The 19565-nt window shown below is 42.2% G+C and overlaps 2 protein-coding genes across 3 annotated transcripts in view; both read left to right on the forward strand.

Moving 5' to 3' along the window:
* The first annotated feature begins 265 nt into the window (after positions 1 to 265).
* Positions 266 to 13202, forward strand: LOC125289511 (U2 small nuclear ribonucleoprotein A'). 2 transcript variants are annotated; one of them, XM_048236407.1, is made up of 5 exons: positions 266 to 364; positions 2605 to 2883; positions 5437 to 5619; positions 8517 to 8594; positions 12044 to 13202. In XM_048236407.1, the coding sequence occupies exons 2-5, from the start codon at positions 2720 to 2722 to the stop codon at positions 12186 to 12188; spliced, it is 570 nt and encodes a 189-aa protein (XP_048092364.1). In that variant the 5' UTR covers positions 266 to 364; positions 2605 to 2719; the 3' UTR covers positions 12189 to 13202. The 2 variants fall into 2 exon arrangements, with proteins under 2 accessions (XP_048092364.1, XP_048092365.1); XM_048236408.1 differs by having other exon boundaries at positions 5440 to 5619.
* A 4703-nt stretch (positions 13203 to 17905) lies between these two features.
* Positions 17906 to 19565, forward strand: part of aco1 (aconitase 1, soluble) — a 29114-nt gene continuing 27454 nt past the window's right edge. The window contains 1 exon segment of the mRNA XM_048236092.1: positions 17906 to 18003. The gene's annotated coding sequence lies outside the window, so the exon portion shown is untranslated.

Raw genomic sequence — 19565 nt, forward strand, 5'->3', positions numbered from 1 at the left:
AAATTCAGTTACATTGTATTTAGTCTCTTACTAAAATTGGTATTTATATATATATATACACACACACACACACACACACACATGTCAGAAGCCCCCCCCCTTGGTGCTTGGGGCTGCAGCAGCAGGGTGAACAGGAAGGGGTTAAGAGCAGACAGGAAGGGGTTAAGAGCCAATGTGATTATCCAAATCTTGTGATCCGGACCACGTCCTTGAAAGAGGCCCTTTTATGTGAGCTGAGCAGTCCAGCCTCCCTCTCTGTCTGCACTGGACACACACACACACACACACACACACACACGCTCACTCACTCACTCATTCACACACACACTCTTCCACACTCTACAGAGAAAGCCTGACGATACCGGTGAGTTATACTTTAGATGTCTGCACTGTCTGTTTGTGAAAAGATGTGTGTGTGTGTGTGTGTGTGTGTTTGTATTATGCTTTGAATGACTGTGGCCCTAGGGTAACTGAGAGATCCTGTCTTTCCTGTTCCTGTTGGGAAAATTAGCATGGCCATGCTATCCTGGATGCTAACATCGAAAATGAGGTGTTCTGTTTCCCAAGTTTATCAAGACTGAATGTTTTCCAGTGTAGTTTAGTCCGTAGTTTATCTTTGTGTTATCCATAGATTTGCTGTAATATCGATACCTCCTCTCCATGGATTAAGGAGAAGGGTAGAAGCTCTGTATGAAAGAGCTATTATGTCTTCGGTTTTGTAAAGCCTTGCCAATGAATTTTCCAGACAAACATATGATAAGCAGTAAATTGAATCTGACCTAGATTTGACAGTGCAGGAAGTGTGACTGCCTGAACATCAGATGGTCATGTCGAGAGAGAGAGAGAGAGAGAAGGAGAGAGAGACAGAGAGGGAAAGAGAGAGAGAGGGAAAGAGAGAGAGAGGGAAAGAGAGATAATGGTTGTGAGGGAGAGAGAAGAAAGGAGGGTTAGGATGAGGGAATGCATATTTCAGTGTGCTGTATGTACCAGGCACTGAAAACAGAAGGATTTTCATTTCGGTTCGTTCTGAGCAAAAACACACATTTTTTGTTCTTGTTCCAGTGTTCCAAGGCGTCTCCTCCTACTCCTTCTAAATGGGAACCAGTTAGAATGTTACAGAAGAACGGTTAATGATGTTCCAGTGTTCTAAGGCCTCCCCTCTAAAGGGGAACCAGTTAGAACGTTACAGAAGAACAGTTAATAACGTTCCTTTAAAAATGACATTGTCTTTACAAATTGATTTATGGCCAGTGGTACAATACTATAGGCTTTTTTCTGCTCAATAGCCTTGGAGCTTAAATCAAAGCACATTAGATATCAAGGCTAACTGCTAAAAACACTGTGCCTGAATTGAGGTGTGGGGCGAGATATTAAAACCGGCAATTAGAATAGATCTTCAAAAATGTCTGATAGCCTAATTTCAGGCACTGAAAATAATAGCCTTTCATATGCGTGATGCTACCAACTGCATGACACCAGGCCTATATATTTAGTGTCTCTGGTAGCCTATGTTATTTCACACAATGTTTCACTGATTTAGGCTACATACTTGGAAAAGGCAGCTAGATAGTGTTGGATAAGGATATGAAAATCCTTTTTATCAACTCATAAAGGGGAGACACTGATTCATAAAATCTGACTAAATATATCCGGGGTCTGGGGAACACTTTGTGGGCAGGGGATTTTCCAAGCCTATGGAGTTTTGAATAATATTCAAAGAATAATCATTAAAGAATAATTAATCAGAACAATAAATAATGATAATTAACCGGTTATCTAAATAGTGTTTTCACTCCGGAACAAGTGAAATTGGTTTTGTTCCTGTTTTTGGTTACGTTCATCCAAAAATGTTGTCGGCGAGAGAGAGATAGATAGAGAGAGAGAGAGAGAGAGAGAGAGAGAGAGAGAGAGAGATGGATAATAAGTCACTATCAGACAGACAGAGAGAAGAGAGGATAAGACAAGAGAAAAGAAGAGAAGAGAGAGTGTCAATGTATATTAAACTTTTTCTTTGTGGGCCACACTTCATGCTGTTAAGATCTTAGTCTCTCAGGGTGTTGGACTGTCCTCTCTCTCTCTCTCTCTCCCTCTCCTCTCTCTATCTCTCTCTCTCTCTCTCTCTCTCTCTCTCTCTCCCTCTCTCTTCTCTTTGTAAGATCACTGCCGTGTCCAAGCCACTGGTGTCTGGAATCTACATACACACACACACACACACACAGACGGGGGGAGTCACTTCATCAGGCTCTAGCATAGTCTCATTTATCATGATGTCATGATTATTGCATGTTATATGATTATATAATGATGTTATGATTATTGCATTGTCCAGTTTTGATGACCCCCATTCCATGCAGTTTGTTAGTTTGTTGCCAGACATTTACATATACATTATACTTATCATTTACAGGAATAAAAGGCCAGAATGTCTTACGGGACAACAGTTCTTCCCAAAAACATGATACTTTGCACATAACAACTGGGGCAACACTTTTGCACAGAATGATGTGGAGGCTGAACGAGTAGTAGTTTTGAGAATTACGATTCTGATTTGAGCACCCAAGCCACTGAGAGCGACTGTAACAGTGGCACCATCTTGTGTTGCAGAACCCCGCCCCCACCCCCTGACCTTTGACCCCTGGAGCAGAGGAATGTTCCCCGACGACCCGTCCGTGGGGGCGCGCCCTCTCTGAGGGTGTGTGGAGGAGGAAGGGGAGGAGCCATGGAGCCAGGGGCGGCGGCATCTGGGGGCAGCCCCCTGCCAGTGGGTGGGCTGCGGTGCCTCTCTCTGGCCTATCAGGGCCTGCTGGAGATCCCCTACGAGCCCATCCTGCAGCAGAGGGACTCTCTAGAGGTGCTGGACCTCAGCTACAACCTGCTGGACGAGTATCCTTTCTCCGACGGAAAACGGGCACTCACACACACACATGTGCTCACAGGTGTGCCACACAGCCAGGAGTGTTACCTGGCTTCGAAAGTGCATGCAGGAGTGTTACCTGGGTTCACAGGTGCATGCAGGATTGTTACCTGGGTTCACAGGTGTGCCATGCAGGATTGTTACCTGGGTTCACAGGTGTGCCATGCAGGAGTGTTACCTGGGTTCACAGGTGTGCCATGCAGGATTGTTACCTGGGTTCACAGGTGCATGCAGGAGTGTTACCTGGGTTCACAGGTGTGCCATGCAGGATTGTTACCTGGGTTCACAGGTGCATGCAGGATTGTTACCTGGGTTCACAGGTGCATGCAGGATTGTTACCTGGGTTCACAGGTGTGCCATGCAGGAGTGTTACCTGGGTTCACAGGTGCATGCAGGATTGTTACCTGGGTTCACGGGTGCTGGCAGGAGTGCTGGAGAACTAATGAAGAACTGAAGTTAGGTGCTGTGTGTTACCTGCTGTGATTTGAGTTGAATGTTTGGTGGTGATTTGAGTTGAATGTGGGGTGGTGATTTGAATCGAATGTGTGGTGTTGGGGATTTGATCTGATTTAAGTTGAATGTTTGGTGTTGGTGATTTGAGTTGAGTGTTTGGTCTTTGCGATCTGAGTTGAATGTGTGGTGTTGGTGATTTGAGTTGAATGTTTGGTGTTGGTGATTTGAGGTGAATGTGTTGTGGTGATTTGAGTTGAATGTGTTGTGGTGATTTGAGTTAAATTTTTGGTGTTGGTGATTTGATTTGAGTTGAATGTTTGGTGTTGGTGATTTGAGTTGAATGTGTTGTGGTGATTTGAGTTGAATGTTTGGTCTTGGCGATTTGAGTTGAATGTGTGATGTTGGTGATTTGAGTTGAATGTGTTGTGGTGATTTGAGTTGGATGTTTAGTGTTGGTGATTTGAGTTGAATGTGTTGTGGTGATTTGAGTTGAATGTTTGGTGTTGGTGATTTGAGTTGAATGTGTAGTGTTGGCGATTTGAGTTGAATGTTTGGTGTTGGTGATTTGAGTTGAATGTTTGGTCTTGGCGATTTGAGTTGAATGTGTGGTGTTGGTGATTTGAGTTGAATGTTTGGTGTTGGTGATTTGAGTTGAATGTGTTGTGGTGATTTGAGTTGAATGTTTGGTGTGTGGTGATTTGAGTTGAATGTGTTGTGTTGGTGATTTGAGTTGAATGTGTTGTGTCGGTGATTTGAGTTGAATGTTTAGTGTTGGTGATTTGAGTTGAATGTGTTGTGGTGATTTGAGTTGAATGTTTGGTGTTGGTGATTTGAGTTGAATGTGTAGTGTTGGCGATTTGAGTTGAATGTTTGGTGTTGGTGATTTGAGTTGAATGTTTGGTCTTGGCGATTTGAGTTGAATGTGTGGTGTTGGTGATTTGAGTTGAATGTTTGGTGTTGGTGATTTGAGTTGAATGTGTTGTGGTGATTTGAGTTGAATGTTTGGTGTGTGGTGATTTGAGTTGAATGTGTTGTGTTGGTGATTTGAGTTGAATGTGTTGTGTCGGTGATTTGAGTTGAATGTTTGATGTTGGTGATTTGAGTTGAATGTTTGGTCTTGGCGATTTGAGTTGAATGTTGGGTGTTGGTGATTTGAGTTAAATGTTTGGTGTTGGCGATTTGAGTTGCTTTGTGTTAATTGCACTGTTTGATGGTGTCTTGTGTTCCCTGAGGTGTCATGGGGGATGAATTGTGTGTCCTTCCCGTGTGTGTCCTTGACTGTGTGTCCTTGACTGTGGGTGTGTTCGAAACGGGTAAAGTTGCTGCCTTTTAAGATATCTAACTGGGGAGCAAGGCAGCAAGTGTGTTCGAAACCGAAAAAACAAATTCTGCTCCCTTTTAAGATATCTTAGAATTCCCAAATAATGGTCATTATTGGAGGCAGCATCGATGCATACTTCATGCTTCCTCCTACCCATAATCCCTTGCGGCAACGTCTGTAACAGCTGTGAAAGGTAAACAAACATGGCGGATGACATCGGTAATGGCTGCTGAATCTGTTTAAAATGTCATTTGTGTGATCTTATTTTGCTTAGATTTGTAGATTAGAGATGATAAATAAACAATTTACTATCTGATTATGCCATTGTTGTAACCATTAATAGTGTCTGGTCTGATATATCTGCCGGCCGTAAAACTAATTTATACCGTTAGCCTACTAGCTTACGTAAGCTAATTTAGTTTAACGTCAGGCCTTTGCTAACGTCATACCGTAGTGTTAACCAAAGATTCTAGAGTGCTACGCTCATTTTTAAAAGATGCATTTAATCCAAAGTCATGTCTAGTGAGACAGCTCTCTATGTAGAGAGGGAGGCAGTAGGCAGCTGTCTCCCGTTTCGAACACACCCTATGTGTCCTTGACTGCGTGTGTCCTTGACTATGTGTCCTTGACTGTGTGTCCTTGACTATGTGTCCTTGACTGCGTGTGTCCTTGACTGCGTGTGTCCTTGACTATGTGTCCTTGACTGCGTGTGTCCTTCCTGTGTGTGTCCTTAACTGTGTGTCTAACGGAGCCCTGCTCTGCTGGGGGAGCTGGGGAGGCTGAGCACCCTCATCCTGGACTGCAACAACTACTCTGCCCACGTCAAGTTCCCCTACATGCCGGGCCTCAGCACTCTCTGGATCAACAAGAACAAGATCGGCAACCTGCCCACCATCGTCGAGGAGATACGCTGCAAGTTCCCCAACATCAAGTGAGACACATGCGCGCACGCACACGCATGCACGCACGCACACACACACAGATGGTCTAGATGATGACCACACACTTGCTGATGGTGCGCTGGCTAACACAATCTCAGACGTATGTACACACACACACACACTGTGATGAGGTGGTGTAAGACTCTTTGCTGTAGTTAGATTACTCTCCTAGCAGAGCGACCACTGAAGCCACACACATTGTGATGAGGTGGTGTAAGACTCTTTGCTATAGTTAGGTTACTCTCCTAGCAGAGCGACCACTGAAGCCGTGGGTTTGTGGAGGCAGAGCAGACCGTTAAATAAAAAACACTCTTCTGTAGCTATACACCAGATACACACACACACACACACACACACTAGCCCTTTAGTGTGGAGCAGACCGTTAAATAAAAACACCCTTCTGTAGCTGTACACCAGATACACACACACACACACACACTAGCCTTTTAGTGTGGAGCAGACAGTTAAATAAAAAACACTCTTCTGTAGCTGTACACCAGATACACACACACACTAGCCTTTTAGTGTGGAGCAGACTCTAATGGTAGAGGTGTGATCTCCATCTCTCTAATGGCAGAGGTGTGATCTCCATCTCTCTAATGGCAGAGGTGTGATCTTTCATCAGTTTTATGTGCCCATGCGGATGATTGGGTAATGAGTTTCATCTGATAATAGGTTGACAGCAGAATCAGAATGAGTGACACACTCATGTGTGTGATGATGGGTTTTCCTCAGTTTGACCTGAGATCTCAAACAAACAGTGTGTGTCAGTACAGTGACCGTGCCAGATTTAAACAATGGGATCAGCTGATGTCAAGTGTGTGATGGTCGTTAAGACCGTTGGCTCAGGCTTAAGTACAGTGGCCTGGAAGTGCAAAATAAATAACAATGGTAAATTAATTATTTACAAGATTAAACCGTAGTACGGTGGCCTGGAAGTGCAAAAAAATAACAATGGTAAATTAATTATTTACAAGATTAAAAACAAATGTACAAGTTTAAAAACAAATGTACAAGTTTTTAAACAAATGTACAATGTTTTAGGGAAATTAAAATTTTTTTAAACAAATTTACAAGTTTTAAAGAAATCTACAATGAGTGAACAAATTTACAAGTTTTTAAACAAATGTACATTTTTTATGGAAAGGGTAGGTACAATAGACGGAAGTAGTGGCTACAGGAAGTGAGGTGGCTACAGGAAGTGAGGTGGCTACACAAAGTTCCAGCCTGATCGCTCTCCTCACTATATTTCTTGAGGAATATCCTTTGCGACAAGACAGTCCAGCCTCTTTAAGTTTGTTTTTTAAACCGCGCAGACTAATCTTAACCTCATGCAAGGTGGCCATCATGTCAACTATGACATTATAAGAATGGCCTCGATTAAAGTAGTAAATTATCTGACGAATAGCGGCTTTGCAATACATTTTAGCTAACAAGAAGGCTAGGAAGTGTGAAGTGTTTGTTAGACCACACTTCCGTCTATATTACCTACCCTTTCCGTAAAAAACGTACATTTGTTTAAAAACTTGTAAATTTGTTCACTCATTGTAAATTTGTTTAAAACTTGTAAATTTGTTCACTCATTGTAAATTTGTTCACTCAATGTAAATTTGTTTAAAACTTGTAAATTTGTTTAAAACATTGTACATTTGCTTAAAACATTGTACATTTGTTTAAAAACTTGTACATTTGTTTTTAAACTTGTACATTTGTTTTTAATCTTAAAGAATTAATTTACCATTGTTATTTTTTTTTGCACTTCCTGGCCACCGTACTCAAGCCGTGTGAATGTCAGTTCATCATTTTACAGCAACATTCTGCCATCATGTAAATGGGAAAATACTTGAGATTTCAGCTGAAGGTGACTGTAGACTTGAGATTTCGCACTCTACAACATACGGAAAATCAGGACTTACTTGACTCAAGATGCTACCCAACTTCTGGTTCAGGCAATAGTCATCTCTTACATTTCGACTACTGCAATGCCCTCCTGACAGGTCTCCCAGCCCCAGTGAAACCACTTCAGATGATCCAGAACAGCGGGCGCCTGGTCTACAACCAACCCAAAGGGCACATGTTACCCGCTGCTCATCCAGCTACACTGGCTACCTATGGCGGCCCGCATCAAATTCAAGTCTCTAACGCTTGCCTACAAAGTAGTCTCGGTTCTGCTCCCACCTACTTGAATGCCCTCATACAGACATACGCTACCTCTAGACCGCTGCACTCCTCAGGCCGAGCGACATCTAGCTCTACCACCGTACGCTCAAGCCAATCAAACTTTTCTCATCTGTTGTTCCTCGTTGGTGGAACACACTGCCAGTTCCTACAAGGGGCAGGGACATCCTTTTCCACTTTCAAAAACTCCTGAAGACCCAGCTCTTTAGAGAACATCTACTCTCATAGCAACACTTACAACAAGTCTTACTGATCCTAGCACTCACCAGCCGTTAAACTGACAAGTAACTGTTAAAATACAGCACTCACCGACGCACTTATTCTTACTGTACTCTAATGTGTTTTAAACTGTCCTAAAATTGTGAGAATTGTTCTAAAACTTACTGTTTACCATGTTGTTAGTCGCTTTGGTTAAAAAAGCGTCAGCCAAATGTAATGTAATGTAATGTAATGTAATGAAGGTGACTGTGGACTTGAGATTTCAGCTGAAGGTGACTGTAGACTTGAGACTTCAGCTGAAGGTGACTGTGGACTTGAGATTTCAGCTGAAGGTGACTGTAGACTTGAGATTTCAGCTGAAGGAGACTGTAGACTTGAGACTTCAGCTGAAGGTGACTGTGGACTTGAGACTTCAGCTGAAGTCTCAGCTGAAGGTGACTGTGGACTTGAGACTTGTGTTCTAAATGGTGTTATTTCCTGCCTCCCACAGGATTCTGAGCATGATGAACAATGAAGCAGCTCCCAGCTACTTTAATGGAGGAAGTCTGCCACAGTACCTGGACTACAGGTGAGTTCACCTCACCCATAAACATGATAGAAGTACTATAAGTAATGTATTAGACTGTAATTTAGAGGGCAAGGATATACTAGAGGTATTACAGACTATCACAGAAGTATTACACTTAGGGATGTAACGGTATGAAAATTTAAAGCGATGGTTCGGAGTAATTTCACCCTAGGGTCCTTTGCACCATGATCCCGAGCCAAACACCCTCCCAGAACCTTTTTTCCCTTGGTCGAACCCTGGTCGAGTAGTGCTGTCAGAAACTAATGACGTTCTGCAGTCGTAATGGAACCAACTTTTATCTCTTAAATTACCCCACTAATAATGCCCTGAATGGTACGCAACTTCTGCAGTAGTACAACTATGACCTTTAGTCCAATAACGAGGCATTAGAAAGTTTGTAAGTGCACCAGGAGTTTATTTAAATAAGACTTGTCTGATTATCTGCTACTATACCGCTGCGTCGACGTTTCTTCCGTGATTTGGGAAAAGCCCGTAAAAGTCCTGGCAGGAAGCATGCATAAGGATGTAGATCCAGGAATGCACTAATATTTTGTTCGTAGTCCAGTTTGCAACAATTATTAGTTAACACTAAGTTGTAAACACTTCGGAAAAAAAATATTAAAAACTGGATATACCAACAAACATTGATGTAATTGCTTCCTGACAGGACGTTTACAGGCTTTTCCCAAATCCCTTTCCCACGAAAGAAACGTCGACGCAGCGGTATATAGCGACTCACGGTTATAGTGACCAAAATTATCACGGTTTTCGGTATTATCGCAATATTTTTAAAAGTGTGTTCAATATGTTCAGAAAGCTTCAAAAGTTTCAAAAAGTGTGACAGCATTCACTATATTACAAAATATAGGCAAAACATCAAAAGTGCAACATTTAACCAGGGACGCTGGAATTCATTTTCACCTGGGAGTGCTCATAGAGGGGGTGTTGAGGGAGGGTAAAAAAATTGTTACTGAGTAGATGTGATTCTTTTATTCTGGTGCATTTTAAGATGGCCTATTGCTACTGGAGAAGGGCATATTTTCATTCACATTCATAGGCCTACATCCTGACTGCACAAACAAACCTGGCTGAGCTGAGCATTCTTAATTCATAGCATAACGTTACCGTGACATTGTGTGTTGTCCCGTTCACTTTTTCCTTGGTCATGTTTAATTGGCTTTGTGCCACAATTAAATCCATCAAGTAGATAACAGAATCAGTAGGGTACCAGTTTTGTTTCATTGTACCAGGCCTACTGTATGTCAAAAGCAGGCTCGGATGAAGCTGGGAAGGATTAAACACACGGTTTCCACACCGTGGTAATCATCCGTGATAATCATGATATTTGAAATGAAAACGGTAATTGTTATCGTCAACATTTTTATCGCGGTTTACCATTATATCGGTAATCGTTACATCCCTAATTACACTATGACACAGTAGATCTCTTATACAGTAGTATTACACTACGACACAGTAGATCTCTTATACAGTAGTATTACACTATAGATCTCTTATACACAGTATAACACTATGATACAGTAGATCTCTTATACGGCAGTATTACACTAATATAGATCTCTTATACAGTAGTATTACACTACAACACTGTAGATCTCTTATACAGTAGTATTAGATCTCCTATACACAGTATTACACTATGATACAGTAGATCTCTTATACGGCAGTATTACACTACAATACAGTAGATCTCTTATACAGTAGTATTACACTAGATCTCTTATACGGCAGTATTACACTACTATAGATCTCTTATACGGCAGTATTACACTACAATACAGTAGATCTCTTATACGGTAGTGTTAGACTGTGGTCAAAATTAATCCAAGACACCTGGTGTGAGACTGCAGCTTTATTCACGACGCCGGGAGCATGTTACCCACATCAAATGTAACAAGTAACAAGCCCACACACTTGTGGGTGAAGCCAACTCTTATACCCTTAACACACACCCATGGAAAATCACAAGTTGTCACCCTCCAGTGATCACCTAACCATCTGGTATTTTAACAGAGATAAGAAATGTTTACGACCCCCCATCCTGAGGGTTACCCACAGTTCAGTGACACAGGGGTTAATTTAACTAAACATTCCAACATAGGAGTTTCAGAAAACACAAGGGTCAGAGTAAGGAGATGACAATTAGATTTCATTACATGTGGTATACTAAACATTCAATGAGAAAAATAAAAATTATCCCACAAGACTACTATAGATCTCTTATAAGGTAGTGTTCCACTACTATAGATCTCTTATACAGTAGTGTTAGACTATTATAGATCTCTTATCCAGTAGTGTAACACTACGATGCAGCAGATCTCTTATACGGTAGTGTTAGACTATTATAGATCTCTTATACAGTAGTGTTAGACTACTATAGATCTCTTATACAGTAGTGTTAGACTATTATAGATCTCTTATACAGTAGTGTAACACTACGATGCAGTAGATCTCTTATACGGTAGTGTTAGACTATTATAGATCTCTTATACAGTAGTGTTACACTACGATGCAGTAGATCTCTTATACGGTAGTGTTAGACTACTATAGATCTCTTATACAGTAGTGTTAGACTACTATAGATCTCTTATACGGTAGTGTTAGACTACTATAGATCTCTTATACAGTAGTGTAACACTACGATGCAGTAGATCTCTTATACCGTAGTGTTAGACTACTATAGATCTCTTATACAGTAGTGTTAGACTATTATAGATCTCTTATACAGTAGTGTTACACTACGATGCAGTAGATCTCTTATACAGTAGTGTTAGACTACTATAGATCTCTTATACAGTAGTGTAACACTACGATGCAGTAGATCTCTTATACGGTAGTGTTAGACTACTATAGATCTCTTATACAGTAGTGTTAGACTACTATAGATCTCGGTAGTGTTACTTTAGTTTTTCTTCATTGAGGGAATGATAATGAGATCTCTTATACAGTAGTGTAACACTAATGATGCAGTAGATCTCTTATACAGAGTTTAGACTATTATCCTCCCTCATAACCTCCAGTAGACCTCTTAGCCAGTTAGCTGTTAGACCATTATAGGCCCCTGCCCGTCTGTGTGCAAGCCAGTTACGATGGGCTACCTGTCTTATACGGTAGCCAGTTAGACTTAGGTTACCTGTCCCTGGGGTACAAGCCAGTTAGACAGCTATAGGCCACCTGTCCCCCTTGTGTGCAAGTCAGTTATACAGTAGTGTAACACTCACGATGCAGTAGATCTCTTTATAGGGCTTTATACGGTAGTGTTAGGACTACTATAGATCTTATACAGCCATTGTAACACTTTCACGATGCAGTAGTTATACAGTAGTGTTAGACTACTATAGATCTCGGTAGTGTTACTTTAGTTTTCTTACGTGAGGGAATGATAATGAGTAGTGTTGATCATCCCTTGTCTCTGCTCTGACCTGCAGGCTGTATGTGATCAGTCAGCTGTCCAGTCTGGAGGTCCTGGACGACACCGAGGTTCAGGAGGAGGAGCGTGCGCTAGCCAGGAGGACCTACCGCGTGCAGCGCTTACGCGAGAGCAACAAGAGAAAGAAAGACCTGCCCCACTGACTTCATGAGCACTTACTGCTGAGGAAGACAAAACTGTCCCACTGACCAAACAAGGGCAGCAAGAGGACAGAACTGCCATGATCGCTGATGACATCCTCCCTCATTCCTCCAGTGCACCAGCCAGTTAGCGCTAGGCCACCTGCCCCGTCTGTGTGCAAGCCAGTTAGCGCTAGGCTACCTGTCCCCCTTGTGTGCTAGCCAGTTAGCGCTAGGTTACCTGTCCCCCCTCGGTGCAAGCCAGTTACCGCTAGGCCACCTGTCCCCCTTGTGTGCAAGTCAGTTAGCGCTAGGCCACCTGTCCCCCTTGTGTGCAAGCCAGTTAGCGCTAGGTTACCTGTTCCTCCAGTGTGCTAGCCAGTTAGCGCTAGGTTACCTGTTCCTCCAGTGTGCAAGCCAGTTAGAGCTAGTCTACCTGTCTTCCCAGGTGCTAGCCAGTTGTCACTAGGCTACCTGCCCCACACAATCCCTCTGTGCTGGCCAATTAGTGCTAGGCTACCTGTTCCTTCAGTGTGCTAGCCAGTTAGTGCGAGGATACTTGTGGCCCTTTCCAGTAGACTTGTAAATCCGTCGCCCGAGTTGGAAAGTGTAAATTACCCAGCTTTCTTGCGGCTCTTGAGAGAAATGCATTCCTTTAGCAACTCATTCGTACATGTTGTACGGGTGGGTGTACGATGATTTACGAGTCTAATGGAAAGGGGCATTGTTTCTCCAGTGCTATTTAGCCAGTGTGTACGTGTCTGATGAAACCAGCCCTTCCCCAGGACTCCATCACAACACCTACTCGAAGGACAGGGAGACTTGGTGGGAACTTCTAAGCTGTTTAACCTCAGTGGAGGAAGCTACTTCACCGGCAATGAAAACAGCACTGACTAAATGTGAATTATAAATCATATTATTGTGCATGTTATTGTTATAACATATGCGGTGTGGTTTAATAATTTGCTATTTCAGTATCAACTACACTAAACCTGCATTCCTGTTATTCTGGGAGAATTAAAAGTATCCCATTTCACATGTAGGCCTATGTATCATTCAAATGCATATATAAGCTAGGCTATACGATGTGAGCTAGGCATACAATACAACGTTGCACTGAGATGATGTCTTTTGGACTGGACTAGATAAGAGCGGGGGACTACATCTGTTGAAAGGGTCTCCACAAACATATCGGGTCCCCACAAACATATCATCCAATATAGGGTCCCCACAAACATATCATGCAATATTTCAACCCACCTGTTGAAAGGGTCCCCACAAACATATCATCCAATATTTCAACCCACCTGTTGAAAGGGTCCCCACAAACATATCATGCAATATTTCAACCCACCTGTTGAAAGGGTCCCCACAAACATATCATCCAATATTTCAACCCACCTGTTGAAAGGGACCCCACAAACACATCATGCAATATTTCAACCCACCTGTTGAAAGGGTTCCCACAAATATATCTTGATCATTTTAATTTGGGCTTTTTTTTACAATAATTTACAAAAATCCCCTCTTTAATGTCAAAGTGAAAGCAAATTTCTACAAAGTAATGTTAATTAATTAAAATATATATAATGCAAAATAAGCGATTTCATAAATATTCATCCCCCTTAAAGTGACTGACTTAAACCAACAGCGGACCAACAAATTTAGTTTACCACAATTAGTGAAATAGAGATCGCCTGAGTGCAGTGCATGTGTACAGTATAATAATAGAGATCGCCTGAGTGCAGTGCATGTGTACAGTATAATAATAGAGATTGCCTGAGTGCAGTGAATGTGTACAGTATAATAATTTGAAGACACCTGTCTTGATGTGGCAGTTTGCAAACGGAGTGCATTACCACCACCTGCTGGACTGAAGTGTGATGGCAAGTGCACCCTGTAGCCTCGCTCTGGCTGCCAGGTGATTAAGGCGAATAGAGTTGTAGGCCTATTAGTACACTTTCAGAGGTACGTACAGTATATTTTCAAATAGTCAAAGTTGATTTCCTGTTGGCCTTGGACATGATCACAAAGTCCAAAACCACTCATGTTAACAACAGATAAATAACTCTTAATTTATCCATATTGGCAGAAACATTGTCTGAAAACAACTATAATCTTTTAAGTTCCAGACTTGCAGGAATGGCTTCAGGAGTTCACAGTTGAGCCACTAGGGAGAGCTCACATTCTGAAACCAACTGAAACCACTCTGTGGTTAACAAAGAGAGTGTCACACACACACACATTCAGAAAAGAGAGAGAGAGAGAGAGAGAGTTTGGGCCTTGCAGTGAGGTGCATATATAATGTATACATTGGGGATGGCAGTGAGGTGCATATACAATGTATAGATTGGGCCTTGCAGTGTTTAATGCAAAGAAATACATTTCTTTATGAATGTCCTCGTGGTAGATGCTGCCGATAAATTCACACTTTTAGACATCAACCGGAACAGTCACACCGGTGTGACGAGAATGTTGGAAAATGAACGTTTTAAAGAATTTCTGGGTTCATTGATTTTCAACATGGAATTTTAGAACCTTACATTGTTGCGGAACATGATCTTTTGTTAAGAACTCCTCTGCTGAGGGCAGAGATGTCTCTATCTGGCTGAAGGGTTAACAGTGGAAGCATTAGTACATACACTTGGAATTATGCATTTACACAGGGTTAATGAATAACATCTGTACACATAGATTAAGTTGTTAAGTTGCATCAAAACATAACACTGTATAGACTATACTGAATATACACATGCAGATTTATTCTCCCACTTTTGCAACATCTTTCATGTCTCATGAATGAATGAGTCTTTCTCAGTGTGGTGTTGGGCACCAACATGTTTTAATTTCCCAAGGGGGACCTGCCAATGTGTTTTGGGAACCACTGAGGCTACAGAATGATGTGTTGAGGTGCTTGTAGTACATCACGTTTGCGTAATGGCTTGATCTCTGTTGAGCAATATCTCAGGCTTTTCCATTGGAGGACAGACGCAACACCCTCTGCAAGAAAGAGGTAAATGTCTTTGTTTGGTAAATATCTATGTTTAAGTCTAACCCCAAATTTCAAAACTAGTAGCTTATAAAGATACTAGCCTACTTATGCGATTAGGTTATACATTTTGCAGTAGCTACCGCATAAACTGCACATGATGAACCCGTCACGACCCACGTTTTTTTCTTTTCGGAGAAAGCAGCAATGTGATCAGCTGAATGGTTAAACAGCTGAATCATTACCGTAAGTACTGATATATAGGGTAAATGAATTTATTAGGGAATGAATGTAATCAATTAGCAATGTCGCTATTAACTTGGCTTGACTTGGTTTCCTCTATTATTGGTAGCCTTTGTTAACAGATATCATCATAAGTTAATTTCACATGTCCATGGCCGTCTATGTCAGGGGCGTGCAGAGGCCTTTGAAGGGGCAGGGGCTCAAATTTAAAAAAAGGGCACATGGAACAAAATGTTCAGAAAACAAACTTTATTTAAAACTTAATTTTGATTTCAACTCAATAGAGAATACATAGGCTACATGCAAATTCTATCACAATAAAACATCTTCCATCACACTGTATCCACAAAATAAAAACATAACATTTGCAAAAAGTGCAGCATGGAATCTTTTTTACATTACATTACATTACATTTGGCTGACGCTTTTTTAACCAAAGCGACTAACAACATGGTAAACAGTAAGTGTTAGAACAATTCTCACAATTTTAGGACAGTTTAAAAAAAAAAACCATTAGAGTACAGTAAGAATAAGTGCATCAGTGAGTGCTGTTTTTAACAGTTACTTGTCAGTTTAAAACGGCTGGTGAGTGCTAGGATCAGTAAGACTTGTTGTAAGTGTTGCTATGAGAGTAGATGTTCTCTAAAGAGCTGGGTCTTCAGGAGTTTTTTGAAAGTGGAAAAGGATGTCCCTGCCCTTGTAGGAACTGGCAGTGTGTTCCACCAACGAGGAACAACAGATGAGAAAAAGTTTGGATTGGCTTGAGCGTACCGGGTGGTAGAGCTAGACGCCGCTCGTTAGATCAGAGCCGCGAGCGGTCTGGAGGTAGTGTAAGTCTGTATGAGGGCATTCAAGTAGGTGGGAGCAGAACCGAGACTACTTTGTAGGCAAGCGTTAGAGACTTGAATTTGATGCGGGGCCGCCATAGGTAGCCAGTGTAGCTGGATGAGCAGCGGGTAACATGTGCCCTTTTGGGTTGGTTGTAGACCAGGCGCCGCTGCGTTCTGGATCATCTGAAGTGGTTTCACTGCGCAGGCTGGGAGACCTGTCAGGAGGGCATTGCAGTAGTCGAGTCGTGAGATGACTATTGCCTGAACCAGAAGTTGGGTAGCATCTTGAGTCAAGTAAGTCCTGATTTTCCAGTATGTTGTAGAGTGCTAAACGGCATGACCGGGCGACTGAGGCAACATGATCTGAGAAGTTTAGTTGGTTGTCGAGAACAACTCCTAGATTTCTTGCAGTCCTGGTCGGGTGAAACAGACAGGGAGTCAAATTTGATGTTGATGTCGTGGTGAATGGTAGGTTTAGCTGGGATGACCAGCAGTTCAGTCTTTGAGAGGTTCAGCTGGAGGTGGTGTGCCTTCATCCATGTAGCTATGTCTGAGAGGCAATCCGAGATCCGTGCTGAAACCAGGGGGTCGTCAGGTGGAAAGGACAGATAGAGCTGTGTGTCGTCTGCATAGCAGTGGTATGAGAAGCCGTGCGAACGGATAATCTGTCCCAAGGAGGTGGTGTAGATAGCAAAGAATCTTGCATCATGCTTCAATAGGAGTGCATGTACTGTAGGCCTACTGTAGCCAGGGCACAGACAGATAGGTCTTTTCAGTTTTCATTAGGCTATTGTCTACACAGAGATCATAGGCTATAAGGCTACATCTTATTGATTAAATTCAAAGCTAATTTTAATAGCCTAGAAATCTAGACGCACCCTAGCGGCAGCAAATATGTTATTGCCTAGTCTGGCTATAATTTTAATGTTTATCACAGTGAACTACCACCATTAGCAAGCTGGTGTCTTGCAGATTCAGGTGCTGTGCGTGTGGCCACTGAGCGAAATGACGCGTAATGTAGCCTACTGTAAACAGAGAACGACGTGTGGAGTTGGGTTAGTTAAACAACTACAGTAGCCTATGTCGTCGGCTTATGGCGATTTAGAAAAGGTTTGCCTACTCTGTTTTATGAACTAGGTCTACTAACCTAAGCTACAATAACATAGTAACCAGAATATGTTATGAACGTTCAGCCTTAGATTTTCGAAGCTGGCAGGTTATTGAAATGGATGGAACATGACATGGTTAAAACGGGTTTGATAGCCTACTTCATTAAACATGAAACAACTTTAAACATTTTATTCTCTATCTCTAAGCTGAATACTATTGCATGTTCAGATAGGCTAACTGCCAAGTGACCTTACCGTGCTCACAAACGTCTCCTGAGAGTCCACTGAATGTATGACGTCACGGATTGGTGGCCGCAAGGCATTTAATATTAACACAGAAAATGTTTATTTTTGTACATTTTTAATTTCACAAACTATTAATGAGACATTTTAGCGAATATTCACGTTGGAACTAGCGAAAGTATTACAAATTTTAAAAAGTAAAAAACGGGTCTTGTCAAAAGGGCACTTGGACATCAAAGGGGCAAAAGGGCAGGTGCTAGAGCCCCTGTAGCCCCCCATCTCTGCACGTGCCTGGTCTACGTTGATGTATCTTTAAAATCTCCTTGCCGTAATGTCTCTAGAATATGTGCACTATACACCTACTACACCTCCGCTAGCGTGGAGTTGACTTGACACAAAGTCTACTCAGGAAACAACTCCAGTCGGTAAGTCGTAATTATACTGTTTCGAGTCCCCGTACCTTTTCCAGCAATTACATAATATGTCCCTGATATTGATTTTAGAATATTCACTTCTCAGTAAAACAAGTAGAGTTTCTAGCGATATAGCTTACGAAACCTAACGCTTTACCCTTTCAACATTAGAAGCTAACGTTAGTTCCTGGTAGTCAAGCGGGCTTTTGAGACATTGCCAGCCGGTGAATGCTACACCGAGCCGGATTGAGATATGTGTAATGATATAGAGTCATGTGTGCACCTTCACTAGGTGAATGGTATTCCTTTAACATGGGCAATTCTGGGTTTGATATAACGTTATCCTGCGACTTTACTGTTGCTAACATAACATTAGCATTTACACTTCTGACTGAAGGAACTGACTGACAGCTCTGTTTTCAGAGCTGGTGTAGCTCACCAGCATCAGGTCTAAATCAAACACTAATCTCAGCACACGTACTAGCCCATGACACTATAAGATGTGTGTGCTGTTTATTGGAGTTTTCTCAAATGTAACAACTAGCATGGTTGAAGCTAAGCTAATAGGCAACAGTGGTTCTGTGACAGAACGTGGCACTCGAAACAGGCTGTTGTTGCAACATTGTTACAAGGTTCGTTGCGATTCCACACAGATAAGCCATGTAGCCAAGTCCAGTTTGTCTAATATGTAACAATATGACAGTTCGTTGTTACCATAGTACGTCGTAGGCTATATGAAACATCATCACGTGTTTATGCGATATTCGATATGTATTGTGTCTAGTTAGGATTAGTGAAAATCACATGTGCTAACTTTAGTTATTTTCCTCTGAAGCTGGTGTATTTTATCCCTGTTTATAAGAGAATACCAGGTATGACAAACCTATAGCTCAACTCTGCTGGTCCTGGTGCTAGAGCAGTATGTAGAGCAGTATAGCCTTACATTCTGTAATATATGGGGGGGGGGGGCGTGAAGCACGTTGACATTTATCCCAGAGTGAGTGTGTCTGTTGCAAACCCAGTGTGCGATGTGGACACACATGGTGTGATGTGACGTGATGTGATGTGATGTAGGTGGTGTGGTGTGTGTGTGTGATGTGGCATGGTGTGTGCTTGTGTGTATTATGACATGATGTTGGTGGCATGGCGTGTGTGTGATCTGATATGGTGTGTGTGTGTGTGTGTGTGTGTGTGTGTGATCTGATATGGTGTGTGGTGTGTGTGTGTGTGTGTGTGTGTACAGGTGCTGGGTGTTGCGTAGGGTTTGGCTCACCTTTGAAACCGAGACACGTGGAGTAGAGCATCACCCCCCCCACACACGCGCACACACACAGTTGTGGCACTTGGGCTTACACTTTAACATGCTCACATAACAGAGAATTCTACCATTCTTTCTGTTTTTGCCTCACTGTGCGACAGGCTGTGTGTGTGTGTGTGTGTGTGTGTGTGTGTGTGTGTGTGTGTGTGTGTGTGTGTGTGTGTGTGTGACCTCATGATACTGCTATGATGTGACTCTCCTGGCATGGACACTGGCACAGAGCAGCCTATCACCTTGGCTTCTGCAGCTACTGTTG

This window comes from Alosa alosa, chromosome 24 (assembly GCF_017589495.1).
Source record: "Alosa alosa isolate M-15738 ecotype Scorff River chromosome 24, AALO_Geno_1.1, whole genome shotgun sequence".
Lineage (NCBI taxonomy): Eukaryota > Metazoa > Chordata > Actinopteri > Clupeiformes > Clupeidae > Alosa > Alosa alosa.